A 23,537-nucleotide genomic window follows, 5' to 3' on the forward strand; every position below is an offset into this window, starting at 1 on the left:
TATGACCTAAGTTGCAGTCATCTTTAAATACTGGGTTGTTTCATGAAAGAACAACTTGATTTAGCTCTAAAAGACAAAACGTAGCACAATGAAAGAAAGTAAGTTATCAAGATTTAAATTCTGCTAATAATAAATCCCAATAATGGAACGAAGATTGTCTCAATCACAGATACCGAACTTGTTTAAACAAAGGGAAAAAGACCACCCAGCAAGGAAAAGTGGAAAAGTCTGCTATACCAAATGGAGATAGAAGATCACTCACTAACCTCCCTTCCATGACCTTTAGTATCTATGCATCCAACCAAAATAAAAAAATCTTACCCTTAATCGTGTAGTGGAGATCTCAGCTTTTAAAATATCAGGATCATATTTAGTACTGGATGAAGATCCTGAGAATACTTTTGAAAGAGAAAAAAAGAAAGAATAATTATTTTCAAGTTGCCTAACTAGTTCTCTCACTTTAGAATTTACTGACTCTAAAAAGAAGATTTATATTCTTCAGTGGATACTTACTTTCTTTTTGCAATTTCTTTGTCATTCAGACACCTAAATATAAAAGTAATCTTCAAACCTCTATAATTTTTTTAAAACTCATGAAAGAGGAATACCATAAATTAATTTATTCTAGATTGTATATATATACTATGTCCTTAGAGGACTATATTGCAGATGCAGCTAATCAGGGATTTACATTTTGCATGTACTTATAATTTAAGTAGAACTTCCAAGCCCATCAAAACTGCTTCTTTTAAAAGGATCAGCTCCAGATTATCCATATATAAGATAAAGGAGAAGTAAATGGGGTGGGGGGGGCAGTGTGCAGAAACTTTGTTCTAACTAATAGTTCCAGTTTCTCATCACTAAAAATATTGTACAAGAGTAGCAAATGGGGCCAAATGACTTGCCTTGTTCTGAAAAAGTACAAATTAACTCATCAATGAATAAAAAGCATTATAAGAGGCAAGAGTAAAAACAGAAGGTATGCATAATTCCCAAATGGGGAAACTTTTATCTGGAACGGGTCTGAGATATTTTACTGAGAAATCTGTAAGTTTCCCTCACCTCTCATGGCTTAGAGGACTTCTTCTTGCCTAGGAAAGGAAAAGGGCTCAAAATTAAACTTCACAGAAGTGCAACTGGCCTTCTATTATCTACAACCCCGTCTCAATTTCTAAAGTCTGAACAGCCACACTGTACTTACGGCTTGTGTGAGAACTTGACTTTTCCTTATAGGCATCATTTAATCGTACATATTCATCTAGGGCCAAAGCCAGTCTTTGTTCCTTCACATGGTACAGCTCCTTCTGTGTCCTGAGTGCATCCTGAGCCACTGAGAGATAGTCCTTGAGCATTTTCTCCTGTTCCCCTCGCCATTGTTTTCTTGGATCTTCTATCTGCGTGGTTTCTGAAAATATAACAAGGTGAGATTTGCTTTGTTTTACAATTTAACCGTGTTTAGAGGATTTAAGCTCAAGGGACTACCTAGTTTAAATTCTCGTATCCTCTAAAGAGTTTATTAGCATTTCTGGAGTGATTTCTCCAAAAATTCAAGAGTTTTTGTTTTTTATTTTGCCAAATCTCCAACCCCTACCCCTTCATTTTCAGGTTCTTGCCAATAATACCTTCTTACTATAAATCCATCATACAAAAGTTGCCATTCAGGAGAGGGGATGGAACTCAGTAATAGAATGCTTGCCTAGCAAGTGTGAGCCCCTAGGTTGAATGCCCAGCAAGAGTAGGTGAAGTGGGATGGCAACCAGATCATTCTCTTGAGAATTCTCTGGCTCCCCAACACCAACAGAATAAAAGGCAAGCTATTCATTACAGCATTTGAGGCCCTGTACACTCTGTACTCAACTGACTTTGCTTGGCCCATGATTCCATTAATATAGGACTCCTAAGGGTCTGCCCTCTACAACAATGCCACTCCAAATCTGGTTCACAGACTACTAACAATCCATGAGTTCAGTTTCCTGTCCATGACAATAAGTAGGAAATCAAGAGTCAACATTTTGAAATCTTCATATCAATTTTATTCAGTTATTGTATATCTGTAGAATCTAATAATATTGGGGTTTGCATTATTTTGTTTTTGATTTTTCTAGTAATTCATCTTTATTATATTTTATCAAAGTATCAGTCAGTACATGTACTGTATAAATTAAAAAACAAACAAACCCCCAGTTCCTGGCTTAAGGAGAACGCTCTATTCTAAGGTACTTGATTCTGCATACCTGAATCACCTAGAGACTCTGTAAAAATTTCTAGACCAATAAAACCTCTTCAGGTCGAATACAGCCTCTGATAGGCTTACTTTTATTTATTTTTTAAATGTAGTTTGTGAGCTATTTGTTTGATACTGGGGATTGAACCCAGACCTAACACATGCTAGGCAAGTGCTCTACCACTGAGCCACAAGCCCAGTGTTCTGGTAGTTTAAAAGCTCTTCAGAGGACCCAAATGAACGTCCAAGTCTGAGAACCACTGCTTTACAATGAAGCTCATATGCTATCTCTTATATGAAGCACCCCTGCCAACCCCTCAACTGCCAGCAACTCTTCATCTGGGGTCCTCCATAGCAATTTATGCTTCTTTTTTAAACTTGAAATTAATTCTTCACTATTTGGTAAGACTGTAGTAGAAGCCACAAGGCATAAATAAATATTTAACAAAAAGATATAGACCATCCTAAATTTTTTTAAAATTTTATAATAGACAAATGTTTTTGTGACATGTTGAGCCAAAAAGTTGGGGTACACTGGTGTCTGGCACTGGGATATCATGGTGCTTTCAAGGGACTGGGCAGTGGTTGTTAATTCACAAGAAGGCTAGTGCAGGTTGGCTAAGGAATCTCACCTATGTCTACAGATATGTACTACACCCCTCCACTGTGAGACAGGTTAGTAGCTGTCTCCAGGCAGATGAAGGGTTATGACTGGGAAGATTACATAAGAGAGGCTTATTGGGTGCTAGCAATATTGTTTCTTTCACTTGTCACAATTATATTACAAAATTATTTATTCAACCTATGTATTTTCAACTGTGTACTTTCCATGTTATATTTCATAAATATAAATATTTTAAAAGTCAGGGTATTATGACTTAAGATTTTGACTCTCCCAGAATATTTTGCATGGGTGTACCCCAATAACACCAAATACAACCTGCAAATAATCTGGGAAAAAAAGGAGGTTGCCTTTAATATAGAAAATACATGAGGTTTGATACTCACAGATTACATGAAATGGAGATTTAATTTTTTTAAAAAAGCATATTGAAGACCATGATACAGGGCCACTAACTAGAAAACTGAAAAGCATTTATGAAACAATGATTCTCAGAATATTAGACAACAGGTAATACAGGACTATGATCTCTAAAAGAAGGAAAATTAACTCTAAGATTACCTCTACATTTCTGCCTGAAAATATTTTTGGACAGCAGTGCAAAAGGGATAATCTGAGCAGAGAAAGGAGGTCCTGCTAAATTGCGAAGGGAGCACAGATTTCAGGAGGGCCCTGAGAGATGGAATTTGTAGAATGGAGTTATAGAAGATCCAGAAATTTGTAGAGGAGCTGTATTAAGTTTCTGGGTAAATACTAAGATGCACAAATGGGGGTAACACATAAGGCCAGGCAAACAATAATTGGAGCTCTGTAAGTAGAAATTCTCAAGCACATGCAGGGCTATGCCAGGTTCAAATTGTGACTAGCCAGAAGCAAGTGGCTACAGTAAACATCTGGGAAATTCAGTGGCAACAACTATGGAGTTACACTCTAGTCTTGGTGCTAAGTAAGACACAGAGCAAAAGCTACTTTGAATATGACCTATAAAACTCTAAAACAAATATCTAAAGAATCAAGTAACTTAAGTACTCTATTGGGTGGGTGGTGGTGGTGGGATAAGAAGAAAACTCTTTTTAAAGGATAAAAAAAACTAGCACCCAGGAATAACCAAACAAACAAAAATACGTAACTACTTTTCAGCATCCAGTAGAAAGTTATTAGATAGGATAAAACAAAACAAATATATGGCTCACAGCCAGGAGAATAATCAATTAGTAGAAAGAAACTTGAAAATGTAAAGATGATAGAATAAGCATAATCTGGATAAAACAGCTATCACAGTCCTGAAATAAACACACACACACACACACACACTCCATCCCAATGGCTAGGACGCAGGTAAAAAGAGGCTCAACATCATTAATCATCAGGGAAATGCAAGTTAAAACTATGAAGCGATACCACCACACCATAACTAAAATGACTAAAATTTAAAAACAGTAACGTCAAGTGATGGGACGTGGAACAACTGAACTCTCATTCATGGATACTAGAAATGTAAAATACCATAATTTGGGTGTGGGAGGTATAACTTAGCCATTACCATACAGCCCAGTAACTCAATAACTTGTTATCTGCCCAAGAGATATGAAAATACATATCCACAAAAAAGACCTGTATACAAATTTTCATTAACAGCTTTACTTATAATAGACAAAACTGTCCATTACAAGTCATAAGTAAATTTTTGTATAACCACACAATGAAATACCACTCAGCAATAAAAGAAAGCATAATACTAACATACAACATGTATGAATCTCAAACACATGATGAGGGAAAGATGGCAGACACAAAAGAGTACACGATGCTTGTTTCCATTTATATGAAATCCCAGACAAAAGTAAACTGAATCCAATGACAGGAAGCAGATCAGTGGTTGTCTGGACTCAGCAGTGCTGGGAAGTACTTGTTACAATGGAACACAAATGTTCTTTTTGAGGTAATGAAAGGAACGTTGATTATTGCAATGGTTACATGGTACACATTTGCCCAAACTCATGAATTATATACTAAAAATAGATGCAATTTGGGCTGGGATTGTAGCTCAGTGGTAGACTGCTTGCCTGGCATGTGTGAGGCACTGAGTTTGATCCTCAGCAACACACATAAATAAATAAAATAAAGGTACTGTGTCCATCTACAATAAAAAATACATATATATATATTTTATAGATCAATTTATTATATAATATAATCTAATAAAGTTGATTCAAAATGTGTTTTTAAAAGTTTGGATGAATAATTACAATATTAAAGAGAACTGAGGTGTAATGGTAACAATTAAAACATTATTTCAGCCAACATCCTTTGTCATATCAGCTGCTGCAAAAGAGCATTCATTGGTTAGGGAGTAAGGTCATGTGGGTTCTAATCCTGTTCTGTTATTAGGCAACTGTAGAAATTGGGGCAAATCATTTTACCTTTATATCAAGCCTCTCAAATGTAAAAGGAAGGGAACATGTTGGATTAATATTCTGATATTCTGACTCTGACCACTTTTAACTTTTGTGGTGAACACTGCTGAGGTCCTATCTAAATATTCTTAGATCTCTTTTCCCAGATCTGTGCACCTGGTCCCTGAATTTAGCCATTCTTCCTTGTTAATATATTGTTCATTCTTAAAGGACTCCAGAAGATAGCTCTTGGGCACTCAAGAAACCTTCCCTACAGCTAAAGATTAACCAGTGAAACAGAAAGGAAAAAATCTCCATGTACAGCAAATTCTGAGATGTAGATTACACTCCAGATCCGATCCCAATCATGTGGAGTCTAGGACTTTAGAGAAATATGACCTATGTTTGTATTTTCCCCTCACTATCCTCCTTTTCCTCATTTCCTTACTGGTTTATCCTGTGATTTCCTTCATAAATCACTTTCACTTAAATTCTTGGCTTAGGGCCTGCTTCCAGAAGAGCCCAACCATGTATAACCTTTTATAATCTATGCAAATTAAGTGAATCAAGTTTGATCCTGGGTGGTAATTCTCATATCCTTCATGTGACAGTAACAGTGGGGGAAAGAAGGAATGGAAGAGAGAAAGAGGATGAATCACTCTTGAAAATACAAAAGAGGGGGCTGGGGTTGTGGCTCAGTGGTAGAGTGCTTGCCTAGCATGCACGAGCCACTGGTTTCGATCCTCAGCACCACATAAATGTAAAATAAAGATATTGTGTCCACCTAAAAATTAAGAATAAATATTTTTAAAAAAAGAAAATTCAAAAAAGGGGGTATTTCGTCATTAACAGAGAAACTCAATAGTCAGTTCTAGCAATGTTTTTTAGGATACCGATGGAGAACTGAATAAGTAAACTGCCCTGGTTATTGAAAAACACAAAATCGGTTAGATTAAGACACAGCCTAATTACTTCAATAAAATTATTTCTGTATTCCATAACAACATCGCTCCTTAGATTTTAAGCATCTGATATCATATCATACTTGAAAATACCACCACAGCCCATTTTGAGCTGCTTTTTCAGGGGTAGAGAGAGTATATTAGTCAGTCCAAGTGCCACTCTCAAATTGAAAGGTAGAGATGGAGGGGGGGGGCAGGTAATGGGTCATACAGAAGGAGCGTTCTAACCAGCACCTCAGTACTTATAACTGGAAAGGGATGAGAAACTGTTGAGATACAGGGGAAAAGGAAAACTATACAGTGACTTTACCACTTGCATGTCAGGAAGGCTGAAGGTACCTGCATTTTGAAAAACTTATCATAATGGAGGGATGTTCTGAAACACAATGTTGTATTTTCCACTTGTTAGTACAGAATATATTAATCATTTTAACTTCTATATATTTATCAATATGCATATGCATAGAAGCCCTGCTGGCTGAGGACAGACTGCTTCTCCCAGAGTTAGTAATTAAAAATTACTAACAGCCATGGCCAGCAAATGGCCCTGTCAGTCCACCTTTCATATGCAAACCAGCCCATCCAAACCCCAGTTCCCAGCCTCTTTAACTCACTTTCACACCCTAAGCAGATATGCCCCCTGTCTTAAATCACCTCAGGGTCAAGGACTGAGATCACCTCTATCACTCAGAGCCCAACAAAATTACTTAACTCCACCAATCCTAAACCTGTCCTCCTGCCTCACTCAGCTCAGCTCATTCCTTCCCAAGGAAAGCACAACAAAAGATCTGAGTCATGATTTTTCCTTCACTTCTTCTAACTTCTGACTGACCAGGATACTTCCCTACATAGCCCTGAATGTTACAGTGTGAACCTTTCTCTTGAGAACTCTAAGTACTGAAACTTTTTTCAATAGTATCTACCTCTTCCTATTATTAGTCACTTCTATAAATTAAATCCCAAGCACAATCAAAACAACATGGATCACAATAAGAACTGGCCACTGTTTGAATATAAGAACCTGTAGTTAGATAGAGGTGAAGAAGGGAGGGGAGGGGGTAAGAAGGTAGGAAGGATAGTGGAATGAATCAGACATTATTACCCTATATATATACATATATAACTATACAACCAGAAGGATTCTATATCATGTACAATCAGAAGATTGAGAAATTATCCTCTACAAAGTACATTCTATTGTCATGTATAACTAACTAGAATAAAAAGGTTTTTTTAAAAAGAACCTGTTCCTGATAAATTGGAATAGAAAAGTTAATCATTCTGCTGAAATGTCTAATGCCATGTACGATATTCCAAATGCTTTGCATGTGAATCTGAATCTTTTTAAATATTTTTTTAATTGTTGACAGACCTTCACTTTATTTATTAATTTATTTATATGTGGTGACCTTTATTTTATTTATTAATTTATTTATATGTGGTGCTGAGAATCGAACCCAGTGCCTCACACATGGTAGGCAAGTGCTCTACTACTGAGCCACAACCCCAGCCCCAATGAATCTAAATCTTAATGAAGTCCAACTAAGTATTTCTGTTTAGTCCTAAGAACTCAAGTGAATCAAACACAGAGAATGAAATGAGGAGATCTGACTTGGCCTGTGACATCTCTAGAGACCAGAATGGTTCTCGGGATGTTTAATCTGGCCTCTATGGATCTATGATACTAAATTGAAGTGATTCAGGCTGTGAAGCTTGGTTCTGCTTGGAGTTGAGAGCCCTGGGTCATTAACAAAGTGGCTAGGTCAGTGGGGAATACTGTAACCACTGCATAAGACCTACAGCTCTTGCTTCAAATTAACTAGCTGATAAAAGCTAAGACTTCTCTGAAGTTGAACTGTGAATACTAATTTTAAAGATGTAAAATCTAAATGTACAAAAATACATATCTATGTGATGCGAGGAAGGCATGTAAGCTGAAACCATTGTTTAAACAAGTGATATAGAAGGGGAGAGTCTTGAAAGGACAGACCCTCCAGTCAAAGAATCTTCAAGGGTTGAGGAAGGGCAGCCTAATCATCTGAGGAATAAAGATAGGAAGAGATCATCCTATAAGAGCCTAAACTTCTCATTTCATGTATTCACTATAATGTAGGTCTCTGGTTATCCTAAATGTTTAATACTTACATATACATGAATGCAACCTGACTCAGAGTATAATCTCATCATAAAATAAATAGAAATGCATGGTCTTAAAATGTCTTCTTAACTGTAGATGGCCCCCAATAATCTACACCTCCCAATATTCATGCCTCTCTAGTATGTGCTGAATCTAGTGGATCATTTATTTATTTATTTTTAACTAGGGATTTAACCCAGGGGCACTTTACCATTGAGCTACATCTCTAGCTTTTTTTAGTTTTTATTTTGAGACAGGGTCTCACTAAAATGTTGAGGGCCTTATTAATTGGCTAAGACTAGCATGGAACTTAGGATTCTCCAGTCTTAACTTCCCAGGTGCCTGGAATTATAGATAAGCACCACTGCACCTGGTTTCTAGTGGCTTGCTTCTTCTACACTGTAAGTGACGGGATATCACTTCTGAAATTAGGTTACAAAAGGCTGTGTTGTTTGTGTTTTCTTTCTTTCTCTCTTCCTTGCTTTTTAGGTCTAATGAAGCCAACAGCCATGTTGTATGCTGCCCTATGGAGAAGCTCTCATGGCATGGAATGAGGAGGGAGGCTGCTGGCCAGCAGCCGGCAAAGAACTAAATCTTGCCAACATCTATGTGAGTGAGCTTGGAAAGCAGATCCTTCTCCAGTCAAGGCTGGAGTTGACTGCAGTTTGGCTGACCCCCTGATTACAGGCTTGTGAGAGACTTTGAGCCAGAATTTCTAGTTAAGTCTTGCCTGTATTCATAGCCACATAAATAGTAAAATAATAGATATTATTTTTAGCCACTGAGTTTTGGGATAATTTATTATGATAAGATATATAACTAATAATGATGCAATACAAATTGAAAGTGTATATAAAAAACTTGAAATGTTTTTAAGTTATAATAGTTGTAACAAGTATATATTCTCAATTCTTAGTCTATTTGGAGGTTTCAACTAATCACATTTCTTTACATGTTGGGGAACTGATATAATACCAACATAATATTTGTCAACAGCTAAAAGTCCACAAAGCATTGACAGCAATGCTGACTGATACTTAAATGAATAAAGTACAATAACACTATTGATGATGATGATGATGATGATGATAAGCCATCAGCATTTTATGGAATTAAAATAAATTATCAGGACTTGTTTTGAATAGGCAGCAGAAACATTCCAGTTTAACTATCTGGCATAAGAGATTCAGCAGGAAATGTTTATACTTCTGAAATGTTGCATGATTCAAATACAAAACTACAAAAGAGGGTTCCCAAAGGCACCTTCAAAGAAGGATTCATAAAGCAAAATTATGCTTAATTCTCCATCCATTATATTTGCTGAATAGATTTGAAAGAATATTTATTAAATGTAAAAACTCAAAGAACATATATTATACAAAAGTGGTATTTTTTATTAAGACTGACTAGCCTTGAGAGATTACTAAATCATAATACAATGTAATGTGCATGTTGTCTACTACATTAAAGAAGTAATATATTTCATACTATTAAAACATCACATATCTCAAGGGAATTCACATTCTATCACTTTTACAGATGTGGAACTTTATACCTAACACAAGAGCTTATCATGGAAGATAACATTAGACTTTTCAAAGGAATATTATTTCTGAAAATGATGCGTATTTCTATTTTTCCTCCTGAGGTCAGGAAGAGTGAATGAAGTAAACCTGGACAACATTCCTTATCTTTCTTTTCACAAAGTATCTGCTAAATTTACTTATCGTCTGTCCGTTGCTTGTACAATCATTAACCACCTGCTATAAGCAATAGAAACAAGCTAATGTTCAGGCACAATCCCTCCTTCAAAGGAACTTACAAATTTATAAGACATTGTGATGCATGAATTAAAAAAGAAGATTAGATTTAGAGTGAGATAAGTGCCTTGAGAGGAGAATGATTAAGTGACACAACAATTTAGAGACCAATGGGTTTCTTCTGGTTGAAAAAGTAAGATCCCATGTAACAGGCAGTAATTAAATGGGGCTTCCAGATTCCAGACAAGAGGACCTAGTTCCTTTTCACTTCTCCAGCCATCATTCACCATTTCCCACAGTCACAAATTTCTTTAATCAAGTCCTGCTCTCTCTAGCCTCTGGAGGTTTCTGACTTTACCTAGAGTACCTTTCAGGAAGATTTTTCATCTCCAGCCCTCAAATCCTGCCACATACCTGCTTTCTCCAAGCTTGGTTAACTCAGCAGTCCTTTGAGTACCAACTGAAAGTCCTTTCTTTATGTTGCTATGGCCACACTCTTAGGAATGGCTGGGTGTTTCTACTTGTTCTCCTTTGTTCTACCAGTGTAATGATGATCCCTTCCATACTGTACTGTATATTCTCATGTGCTCCTCAGGTTAATAAATATGAAAGTCATTGTATAAGTAACAGTATGCCACGGAAGGGATCTAAACAAGGACACATAAGGACCTTAATTACATCTCAGAAAACACATCTGACAAAAATGTGAGGTTCTAGTATGAAAAGAGCTGATATGAAGGCGCAGAATTCTCTTGTGATAAAAGTTATACATCAAGTGAAAAAAAGCAATTTATAAAATACGATGTACAATAAATCCCACTTGAAGTACAGTATACATTAAAAACCGTGTGTACAACAATATTAAAAAGACTAGAAGGACACACATTAAAAGATTCAAATATTTAATTGACTCTGGGTCATGTAAATATAGGTAAATTTTTTCCTTTTATCTACATTTTCTACTTTTAAGTACTTGACATTTATAAAATAGATAAAGGAAAAAAAGAATGGTAATTAGGGTCTCAAGTAAAAAATGGTAGTGGAAAAGTTTAAGAAAGAAAATCTGACTTATTTTAAAGAGAAAAAAATCAATAAGAATTAACAGGATGGGAGCTGGGGTTGTAGCACTTGCCTAGCATGTGTGAAGCACTGGGTTCAATCCTTAGCAACACAAAAAAATAAATAAGTAAAATAAAGATATTGTGTCCATCTACAACTAAAAATATTTTTTAAAAGGAGACTTAACAGGATAATTCCTAATTTTTTCTAATTAGTACCCATAAAGACTATAATATTTTTACAAAATAACAAATTAGAAGCGAAAGCTGCGGAATCCTATTTAGTATTTATTCATTTGTTTACTACTGAAGGCAAAACTATATTAAAATTTGTCTCATCACTGGGAATGTTTGACAAAAGATTGAGATAATCTGAGGTTGATGAAGCTGGTGGAGCACTGGAAGCTATATCCTAAGCTGCACTGTGGCATGGGACCAAAGTAGCAGGTGCATATCTTCTCAGTAGGGTGGGTGAAAGGGATTTCACTAAAATTTAATATTGGCCACTCAAAGCAGCTTAGGGACTCAGAAATCTTGTACAATAAACAAAGAAGAAAGAATACATTAGAGCTGACCCAGTCAATGTGGATTCACCACAAACAGGGAGGGGAACCATAGTCTTGGTTCCGAAAAACCTGAGGTAAAAAAATGTTGCTTAATCATAGATGATACAGAAGCTGCACTGCATGCTGGTGCTTGAAAAGCATGCTGTGTATCTCAACTGGCTGTGGGAGCTGAAGCAGGAGCCATCTTTGGGTGAGGGCGCCACTGCAACAACTGCACGATCCCAGAGATTTTATTTAAAAAACAAAACCAAAACCACACCATTGCTACAATATACTGGCATGGCCCACTGAGGAACCTAGGCTGGGCCTGACAGAATATGAGTGAAACAGGCACAGAATAGACTGCACCCAGGGGGAATTTGAGTTGGAAGGCCAAAGGGAAGACCATTTTAATAAAGAAATAGAAGAAACCAAGCAGAACTCGTAGAAATGAAAGACACAATCAATCAAATTAAAAACTCCTTTGGAAGTATCACTAACAGATTAGATTTCATAAAAATCAGAACCTCAGCCCTTGAAAACAAAACTTCAGGCACTGAGGACAGGCTATATGATCTTGAGTACACAGAAGACAGTGAACGGAAAACAATTATAGAAAATGACCAGAATATACAAGAACTCTGGGATGACTATAAAAGACCAAATCTGAAACTCATTGGAGTAGAAGAGAAAATGGAGGCACCAAGTAAAGGCATAAAGAACACTTTCAATGAGATACTTACAGAAAACAGGATCCCATATCAGAAAAAAAGACAGGCATATATATCCAGGAGGCTTATATCACCCCAAATATTCCTAGTCAAATAAGAAGCTTGCCAAGACATAAAATGCCTAACACAGAAAATTAGGAAAGAATATTAAAGGCTACAAAAGAAAAATTCCAGGTCACATTTAGAGGCAAACCAATATGGCTCACTTCTGATTTTTCACCTTAGACTCTAAAATCAAGGAGGGTTTTGCGTTAAAGTCCTAAAAGAAAACACTGCCAGTCCAGATTACTATACTCATCAAAACTCACTTTCAAATTCCCAGGAGAAATAAAAACTTTCCATGATAAGAATAAACTAAAAGAATTCATGAGTACCAAGTCAGCACTACAAAGAACACACAAAGATAAACTGCACTCAGAGAAACTAAAAAGCGATTCCCAAAGTTCCCAACAGAGGAAATTCAATGGAAAAATAATCCACTAAATGAGAATCAAGACAGGATAAAATACAGCAAAAAAACTAAAATGGCAAGAAAACATAAACACATATCCATAGTAACACTGAATGTTAACAGTTTCCCTTTTTTTTTTTTTAGAGAGAGAGAGAGAGAGAGAATGAGAGAGAATTTTTTTTTTAATATTTATTTTTCAGTTTTCGGCGGACACAACATCTTTGTTTGTATGTGGTGCTGAGGATCGAACCCGGGCAGCACGCATACCAGGTGAGTGCGCTACCGCTTGAGCCACATCCGCAGCCCAACAGTTTCAACTCCCTAATTTAAAGACACAGATTAGCAGAATGGAATAAAAAATGCATAATGCAAAAAAAATGCTGTTTACAAGAGACTCATTTTATAAACAAAGACATCCGCAGGATGAAGGTAAAAGGATGGCAAAAAATTTCCCATGCATAAAGTCCAAGAAAACAAGCAGGAGTAGCTGCTTGTTTCTCATATTTGACAAAGCAGATTTCAAGCAAATATTAACTAGAAAAGCTAAAAAAGGCCACTACATCCTAGTAAAGGGAAAAACCAACAAGAAGTTATAACAATAATAAACATTTATGCCACAAATATCAACATACCCAGTTACACAGAAAAAATACTCCATCATGTTAAATCCCATAATAATATTGGGTGATTTCACCATCCTTATCGCCAGAAAAGTCATTAAAACATAAAATCAATAAAGACATCTCCATTCTAAACAACATTATAAATCAAATGGACCTAATAGACATCTACAGAATATTCCACCCCAAAACATCTGAATTTACCTTCTCAGCTGCACATGGAACTTTTTCCAAAATAGATCACATTCTAGGCCACAAAGTAAATCTTAGCAAATACCCCCCCCCCAAATTACACACACACACACGCGTATATGTCTGTGTCTGTGTGTGTGCCTGTATAAAATCAATAGAATCCCATGTATCCTATTCAAGTCATCATGAACTAAATCTAGAAATCAACAGCAAAAATATAATAGAAACCATGTGAACACATGTAGATCAATGATCTCTTAAATGAAAAAAGGATTAAAAAAAGAAATGAGGATAGAAATTTAAAAAATTCTTAGAAACAAATGAGAACAGAGATACAACGTATCAAAATCTCTGGGACAGTATGAAAGCAGTTCTAAGAAGAAAATTTTCAGCACTGAGGGCCTACATTAAAAAATTAGATTCCCTATGCTCTACCTCAAGGCCTTAGGAAAAGAATAAACTAACCCAAAAACCAGTAAGACAGGAAATAATTAAGATCACAGCCAAATTCAATGAAATTAAGAAAACAATACACAGGATCAATGCAACCAAGAATTGGTAAATAAGATTAAAAACCCTGTACCAAACTAAACAAAGAGTAAGAAGAAGTAAATCAACAAAATATCACCATAGATCCTCCTGAAATACACGAAATTATCAGAACCTATTTTGAAAATTTATACTCCAATAAAGTAGAAAATATGGAAGACACTGACAAATTTCTAGACACATTTGATCTGCCCAAATTAAATCAGGAAGATACAGCAAACCTAAACAGACCAAAATTATATAATAAAATTGAAACAGCAATTAAAAGTCTTCCAAGAAAAAGAAATGTCGAGGAACTAATGGCTTTTCTATCAGACCTTTACGTAAGAATTAATACCATTCTTTCTCAAAGTATTCCATGAAATCAAGAGAGAAAGAACACTCCCAAATACATTTAATGAAACCAGTATAATCCTGATACCAAAACCAGACAAAGACACATCAAGGAAAGAAAAATATTCCTGTGAACACAGATGTAAAAATTCTTAATAAAATATTAGCAAACTGCATTCAAAATCACATCAAAAAATAATACACCACAATCAAGTGGGTTTCATTCCAGGAATGCAAGATTTGCTCATCATATGCAAATCAACAAATGCAATTCATCACTTAAACAAAATTAAGGGCAAAAATCATAATTATCTCAACAGATGCAGAAAAGCCTTTAATAAAATCTAACGCCCATTCATGTTATGAACACTGGAAAAGCTAGGGATCAAAGAAACTTACCTCAATGTTGTATAAACCATTTATGACAAATCAAAACCAACATCATACTAAATGGAATGATAGAAATGGAAAAAAAAAAAAAAGCATTTCCACTAAATCAGGAACAAGACAAGGCCATCCATCCACTCTCACTATTCTTATTCAACATAGTCCTTGAAACATTAGCCAGAGCAATCAGGCAAGAAAAGGAAATCAAAGGATAACAAATAGGGAAAAAAAAGTCAAACTATTTATTTGATGACAATATTATCCTATATCTAAAAGGCTTAAAAAACTCCACCAGAAAAAAGAAAAAAAAATAAATAAATAAAACTCCACCATAAGACTTCTGAAGTTTATAAATGAGTTTAGCAAAGTAACAGGATACAAGACCAACACCCATAAATAAATAGCTTTCCTATACTCCAACAGTGAATCAGCCAAGGAATAATTCAGGGAAACAATTCAATTTACAATGAGCACCCCCCTCCCCAAAATTAAATACTTGGGACTTAATCTAACCAAGGAGGTAAAAAAGGTCTACAGTGAAAATTAAGGAACACTGAAGGAAGAAACTGAAGAAAATTTTAGAAGATAGAAAAGACATCCCATGTTCTTAAATAGGCAGAATCGATATTGTCAAAATGGTCAAACTACCAAAAACAATATACAGATTCAATGCAATCCCCATCAAAATAACCAATGACATTCTTCACAGACTTAAAATTCATTTGAAAGAATAAGAGATCCAGAAAAGCCAAATATATACTAAGCAAGAAAAGTAAAGCAGAAGGCATCACAATGCCTGGTCTGAAATTATACTACAGAGTTGTAATAACAAAACCAGCAAAATAGACATGAAGACCAATGGAACAGGATTGAAAACAGAGACCAATGCACATACCAACAGCCATCTGATATTTGACAAAGGTGCCAAAAATATATCTTGGAGAAAAGACACTCTTTTTTTAACAAATTATGCTAGGAAAACTACATAGCTATATGTAGAAAAATGAAATTAAGATTCCTCTCTCTTACCCAGCACAAAATACAAATCAAAATGGATCCAACACTTAGGAACTAGATCAGAAATTTTGCAACTGCTAGAAAACATAGAGACCACACTCCACCACATACATGCTAGCACTGAATTCCTTAACAAGAACACCAAAGTGTAAGAAATAAAACCAAGAATCAATAAGTAGGTTGCCATCAAACTAAAACGTTTCTGCACAGCAAAGAAAATGATTAAGAGCATGAAGAGAAGGCCAACAGAATGGGAGAAAATCTTGGCCAGCTTCTCCTTTGATGGTGAATTAATATCCAGAATATACAAAAAATTTAGCACCAAAAAAACGAATAACCTAATCAACAAATGGACAAAAGATCTAAACAGAAACTTCCCAAAAAGAAGAAACACAAATGGCCGCAAATACATGAAAAAATGTTCAACATCTCTAGCAACCTGGAAAATGCAAATCAAAACTGTACTTAGATTTCACCTCACTCCAGTCAGAATGGTGATGATCAAGAATATGAACGAGGGCTGGGGTTGTGGCTCAGTGGTAAAGCGCTCGCCTCGCACATGCAAGACCCTGGGTTCGATCCTCAGCACCACATACAAAAATAAACAAGTGAAATAAAGGTGTTGTGTCCAACTACAACTAAAATATATATATATATTTAAAAAAAGAATATGAACAACAATAAATGCTGGCAATGTTGGGAGGGGAAGTACACTTGTAAATTGTTGGTGGGACTATAGGACTAGTACAACCACTCTGGAAAACAATATGGAGATTCCTCAAAAACCTAGGGATGGAACACCATATAACCCAGCTATCCCACTCCTTGGTATTTCCCCCAAAAGAGCTTATATCCACATACTACAGCAATACAGCCATCTCAATGTTTATAGCAGCATAATTCACAATTGCTAAATTATGGAAACAACCCAGGGGCCCATCAATAAATGAACAGATTAGGAAATTGTGATACACACAAACACACACACACACCCCAATGGAGTTCTATTAAGCCATAAAAAAGAATGAAATTATGGCATTTGCCAGTAAAGGAATGGAAATGGAGAATATCTTGCTAAGTGAAATAAGCCAAACTTAGAAACTCAAAGGTCCAATGTTTTGTCTCATATGCAGAAACTAGAGTAAAATAAAGAAAAGGGAGAGAAAAAGGATAGGATAATATAAAGAACCAGTCAAATATAAATTAATAGATGGGTGAAAGTAAGTCAAGTACAATAGGGGAAAGAAAATGGGAGACAGGAGGGAGAACAGAAGGGATAGGGGGAGGGAAAAAAGAAGGGGATGTTTAAACTAAAATCAATTTCCATGCATTTATGAGTTTGTCAGGATGAACCCAACTACTATGTATAACTATGAAGCTCTAATAAAGAAATTTGAGAGGGCAGGCGGTCCCTGGGGATTGAACTCAGGAGCACTCAACCACTGAGCCACATCCGCATCCCTATTTTCTGTATTTTATTTAGAGACAGAGTCTTACTGAGTTACTTAGCGCCTCAAGGTTGCTGAGGCTGACTCTAACTTGCTATCCTCCTGCCTCAGCCTCTGGGATTACAGGCATATGCCACCGCACTGGCTAAAATAAAGAAAAAAAAAATTAAAGATTATCTGAGGTTAAAATGTAGATGAAGAGTCTGCATAGTAATTGCAAAGGAAAACACTATTATAGATTTTTTTTTTAAGTGCATGTTAAAAAGAACAGGGTAAGCTCATATCTCAGGGGAAAGACATGATTTAAAAGAAAAATGAGTGAAATGAAGAGAAAGAGAAGAAATAGTCTGAAGTAAAGGGAAATAACAGATTCAAGAAGAAAGGCACAATCATCTATCTAAAATCTGCATTCACATGGAAGAAAATAATGCCTGAGAAATCCCTAAATTTCACAAATTTATGCAATATATAAACCATCACATTTTCAGAAGATAGTCTCACTTCAACCAAATTAAGATGTTTACTTGGATATTAAACAACTAAATTTGATATCAAGCTCCTTGATCCATTTTGAATTAACTTTTGTTCATGGCGAGAGAAAGGGATTCAGTTTCATTTTGTTGCATATGGATTTCCAGTTTTCCCAGCACCATTTGTTGAAGATGCTATCCTTCCTCCATTGCATGCTTTTAGCCCCTTTATCAAATATAAGATAGTTGTAGTTTTGTGGATTGGTTTCTGTGTCCTCTATTCTGAACCATTGGTCCACCCGCCTGTTTTGGTACCAGTACCATGCTGTTTTTGTTACTATTGCTCTGTAGTATAGTTTGAAGTCTGGTATCGCTATACCGCCTGATTCACACTTCCTGCTTAGCATTGTTTTTGCTATTCTGGGTCTTTTATTTTTCCATATGAATTTCATGATTGCTTTCTCTATTTCTACAAGAAATGCCGTTGGGATTTTGATTGGCATCGCATTAAACCTATAGAGAACTTTTGGTAATATCGCCATTTTGATGATGTTAGTTCTGCCTATCCATGAACAGGGTATATTTTTCCATCTTCTAAGATCTTCTTCTATTTCTCTCTTTAGGGTTCTGTAGTTTTCATTGTATAAGTCTTTCACCTCTTTTGTTAGGTTGATTCCCAAGTATTTTATTTTTTTTGAGGATATTGTGAATGGAGTGGTTGTCCTCATTTCCATTTCAGAGGATTTGTCGCTGATATACAGGAATGCCTTTGATTTATGCGTGTTGATTTTATATCCTGCCACTTTGCTGAATTCATTTATTAGCTCTAATAGTTTCTTTGTAGACCCTTTTGGGTCTGCTGGGGATAGAGTCATGTCATCTGCAAATAGTGATAATTTAAGTTCTTCTTTTCCTATTTTGATGCCTTTAATTTCTTTCGTCTGTCTAATTGCTCTACGATCTACATTCTGTGGGGTCGGGCTCCAAATTCCTCAATAGGACACCCATAGCACAAAAGTTAATAACTAGAATCAACAAATGGGACTTACTCAAACTAAAAAGTTTTTTCTCAGCAAAAGAAACAATAAGAGAGGTAAATAGGGAGCCTACATCCTGGGAACAAATCTTTACTCCTCACACTTCAGATAGAGCCCTAATATCCAGAGTATACAAAGAACTCAAAAAATTAGACAATAAGATAACAAACAACCCAATCAACAAATGGGCCAAGGACCTGAACAGACACTTCTCAGAGGAGGACATACAATCAATCAACAAGTACATGAAAAAATGCTCACCATCTCTACCACTCAGAGAAATGCAAATCAAAACCACCCTAAGATACCATCTCACTCCAGTAAGATTGGCAGCCATTAGGAAGTCAAACAACAACAAGTGCTGGCAAGGATGTGGGGAAAAGGGTACACTTGTACATTGCTGGTGGGACTGCAAATTGGTGCAGCCAATTTGGAAAGCAGTATGGAGATTTCTTGGAAAGCTGGGAATGGAACCACCATTTGACCCAGCTATTCCCCTTCTCGGTCTATTCCCTAAAGACCTAAAAAGAGCATGCTACAGGGACACTGCTACATCAATGTTCATAGCAGCACAATTCACAATAGCAAGACTGTGGAACCAACCTAGATGCCCTTCAATAGACGAATGGATAAAAAAAAAAATGTGGCATTTATACACAATGGAGTATTACTCTGCATTAAAAAATGACAAAATCATAGAATTTACAGGGAAATGGATGGCATTAGAGCAGATTATGCTAAGTGAAGCTAGCCAATCCCTAAAAAACAAATGCCAAATGTCTTCTTTGATATAAGGAGAGTAACTAAGAACAGAGTAGGGACAAAGAGCATGAGAAGAAGATTAACATTAAACAGGGATGAGAGGTGGGAGGGAAAGGGAGAGAGAAGGGAAATTGCATGGAAATGGAAGGAGACCCTCAGGGTTATACAAAAGTACATACAAGAGGAAGTGAGGGGAAAGGGAAAAATAATACAAGGGGGAGAAATGAATGACAGTAGAGGGGGTAGAGAGAGAAGAAGGGAGGGGAGGGGAGGGGAGGGGGATAGTAGAGGATAGGAAAGGCAGCAGAATACAACAGACACTAGTATGGCAATATGTAAATCAATGGATGTGTAACTGATGTGATTCTGCAATCTGTATATGGGGTAAAAATGGGAGTTCATAACCCACTTTAATCAAAGTGTGAAATATGATATATCAAGAACTATGTAATGTTTTGAACAACCAACAATAAAAAAAATAAAAAAAACAACTAAAATTTTTCTTTGATAAATATCTTAATAGCATACCTGCGTAAGAAAATTTACAGGATGATATGGGTTAGAGATGCTATAGAAGGGCACAAAATTTACTTCTCTCCATCTAAAGCAACCATGTCCATATGAAAATTATAAAAACTTAAGGAATTTTCCTTGAATCTCAGCACATGTGTTGCTTCAATGTTCATATAAAAGAGAGTGGTTCAGGACTACCCATCTGGGACCTCTCCCTTGTAGGAGCAATACTTCCTCTCTGTTTAGGAAAGACATAAACTATTATTTTATGGGGGTATGAGGGGCATGGTTCAGACTAATATGGAGTAAGCACACACAATCTAATCTCTCCCACTGATTGCAACTAGAAACTAAGAACTGAATACAGATGACAAACAGAGGAGAACTCAAAAAAATAAGAGCAAGGAGGATTCAGAAAGAAATAAAAACAACCACATGGCAGTGTGTTCTCCATTTTCGTTGATGCAGAACTGGACTTAAAATATTCTTCTCTTCAAATCTGCCACAAAGAAAATGAGAAGTCACAGACTAGAAGAAAAGATTTCACAACAAAAGACTTTAATATAGAAGATATGAGGAATTCTCACAATTCAGTAATAAGAGAACAAATAACCAAATAAAAACATGGGGAAAAGTTATGAACCAATTCTTAACAAAAAATATATATGCACAACACATACAAACACACACACATATTCACGCATGCGAATGACAGTATATTAAGAGATACTGAGTTTGTGAGTTTGCAGGTGAAGCCAGATTTAAAGATAGGTAGTTAGTGTAGTTAGGTAAATAGGCTCTAACAGAGTAAGATAAAGAAAATGAAGAGCATATTCAGAATGGAGTCCAGGAAACCAGAACAACACCTGGGGAAATTGAAATGCTAATTTCCACAAGGCCCAGAACCCATCCTAAAGCACTGTTAATGAAGTAGCTCACAGCAAACAGGGAGGTGCTAATCAAACCACCCTAGGCCCTTCCTGCCCAGATTACTCCTCCCTGCCCCATCAGTTCACATATCTCCTACATTTTGGCCTTCCCACCTGCATTCCATCACTGCAGACTAGAGGGAAACAAAGGACAGGAATGTGGGAGGACTAAAAAAAGACCTTAGATATAAAAAAGGGAAGACCTCCCCTTTCCATGGATTCCGACTTTCTTCCTCTGGGAGGAAGTCTTTTCTGCTATCCTTTAATAAAGCCTTCCACTTTCCACTCTATACTTGCCTCAGTGTGCTTCTCTGGTGTTATACTTCAGCATTCAGGGAAACAAGGGCTCACAGGTAACACAGGGACACACAATAGTAAAATCACAATGAGTTACCACTTCACACCTGATAAAATTTAGAATGACAACACCAAAAGCAACTGGAACTCTCAAGCATTAATAGTACAACCACTTTGTAGAACTCTCTGGCCATTTCTTCTGAAGCCAATGCTTACAACATGGCTCAGCAGTTCTACTCTGGGGTCTTTATGCTAAACGTGATGGCATATTCCCACAAAAAGATGTTCACATAGCTACATTCATAATAAGTAACTGAAAGCAACCCCAAACATCCATCAAATGATGAATAAACAAATGATTTCAGGTATTTTCAGATAATCAAATAGTACTCAGGAATAAGAGGGGTCAAACAACTGATATATGCAACATGAATGGATCTAACACACATTCCCATGCATTTCTAGAAAAGGCAAAACTAATCTATAGTCACATGGAGTTGGGGAAGGATTGACTACAAAGGGGAAAGAATTTCTCCTTTGATAGAAATCTTTATGTTGACTGAGATGGTAGACACTTAAAGTATACATTTTATTGTATATAAATCATGTGCCTAAAAATTGAATACTATGTAAAATTTCATCCCCCAAAATAAAAATATCTAGAAATACTGAATGAAAAATCAAAAGATGACCTTTATTCTGAAAACCACAGACCTTTGCTGAAACTGAAGAAAACTTAAATGGCAGATTATACAATATTTATGGTTTTGTCATAGCTTTCTTCCCAAACTGTCTATAGATATCAAATTTCTAACAAGCTCTTTTGAGGAAAATAATAAATTGATTCTAAAATAAATTTAACAATGTACAAGATCTAAAATAACCAAGATAAACTGAAAAAAAGAACAACAAAGTCAGAGGACTTTACTACCTGACTTCAAGACTTAACATATTTCACAATAAGTATAGAAATGTAGTCCTAGAGTAAAAAGAAACAAATAATTAAATGGAATGGAGTAGGATTCACATACACAGTTGAATGATTTTCAACCTAGATTCTAAATCAATTCATTGGGGAAATTAAAGTCATATTAACAGATGGTACTGAAGCAGGAGGACAAATTTGATGTAAGGCTTGGCAATTTTGTGGGACCTGCCTCAAAATAAAAAATTAAATGTGCTAAGGATGTAGCTCATTGATAAAAACACCCTTTGGTTTAATGCCCTGTAGCAGGGAGAAAAAATTAGTACTAGAACTTCCTCTGATATATATAAGAGGAGAAAAGTTCTCAACTCCCCCATGCCACCCCATCTTTTATATATTTTAACACAAGGCCTCTAATATGCTAGGCAAACAACTCTACCACTGAGCTACATCCTCAGCCCTTTATATTTTATTTTGAGACAGGGTCTTGCTAAGTGCCTTGGCTGGCCTTAAACCTTTAATCTTCCTGTCTCAGCTTCCTCAGTAGCTAGGATTATAGGTGTGTGCCATCACGCCCGGCTGAGATCTTGACCCTTATTACACATTATGAACAAACGTTCACTCATATTGGATATACTTAACAGCAAAAGCTAAAACTAGAAGAAATTATAGGAGACTATCTTTACAACCCTGGAAAATTTCTTAGGAAACAAAAAGCACTAACCATAAAAGGAAAATAAGTGACATAGTGAACTCTGCCAACATTTAAAATTCTACTCTTCTAAAGACACCACTAAGAAAATAAATAGGCAAGTGAAAGACTAGAAAAACAAATATTCATTGTGTGTGTGTGTGTGTGTGTGTGTCTGCCTGCTAAAGAATAAATACACAGACTATATGAAGAATTCCTACAACTGCACCTAAATAAATAAACCCAATTTAAAAATGGGCAAAGGGCTTGACTAGACATTTTCCCAGAGAATATATACAAATGGCTCATTAACAAATTGAAAAAAATGTTTAACATCACTAATCATCAGGGAAATGGATGTTGAGAAAATGTTACCATTTGCCCTCTTGGTGGAAGTGTAAAAATGATATAGCCAGTAGGAAAACCAGTAAAGGTCTCTCAATTAAAGATAGAACTATGATCCTGACATCCCTCTTCAGGG

The 23,537-nt window shown here is 36.0% G+C and overlaps 1 protein-coding gene across 2 annotated transcripts in view; it reads right to left on the reverse strand.

Moving 5' to 3' along the window:
• Wwc2 (WW and C2 domain containing 2) overlaps positions 1-23,537 on the reverse strand; it is a 218,278-nt gene that overhangs the window by 98,679 nt on the left and 96,062 nt on the right. For both annotated transcript variants that reach the window (XM_027927138.2, XM_071610510.1), the window contains exons 3-4: positions 1,202-1,405; positions 322-398 (exon numbers count right to left, since the gene is read on the reverse strand). In XM_027927138.2, the coding sequence (XP_027782939.2) occupies positions 322-398; positions 1,202-1,405 (281 nt within the window). The remainder of the gene's footprint in view (positions 1-321; positions 399-1,201; positions 1,406-23,537) is intronic.

This window comes from Marmota flaviventris, chromosome 3, assembly GCF_047511675.1.
Source record: "Marmota flaviventris isolate mMarFla1 chromosome 3, mMarFla1.hap1, whole genome shotgun sequence".
Classification (NCBI taxonomy): domain Eukaryota; kingdom Metazoa; phylum Chordata; class Mammalia; order Rodentia; family Sciuridae; genus Marmota; species Marmota flaviventris.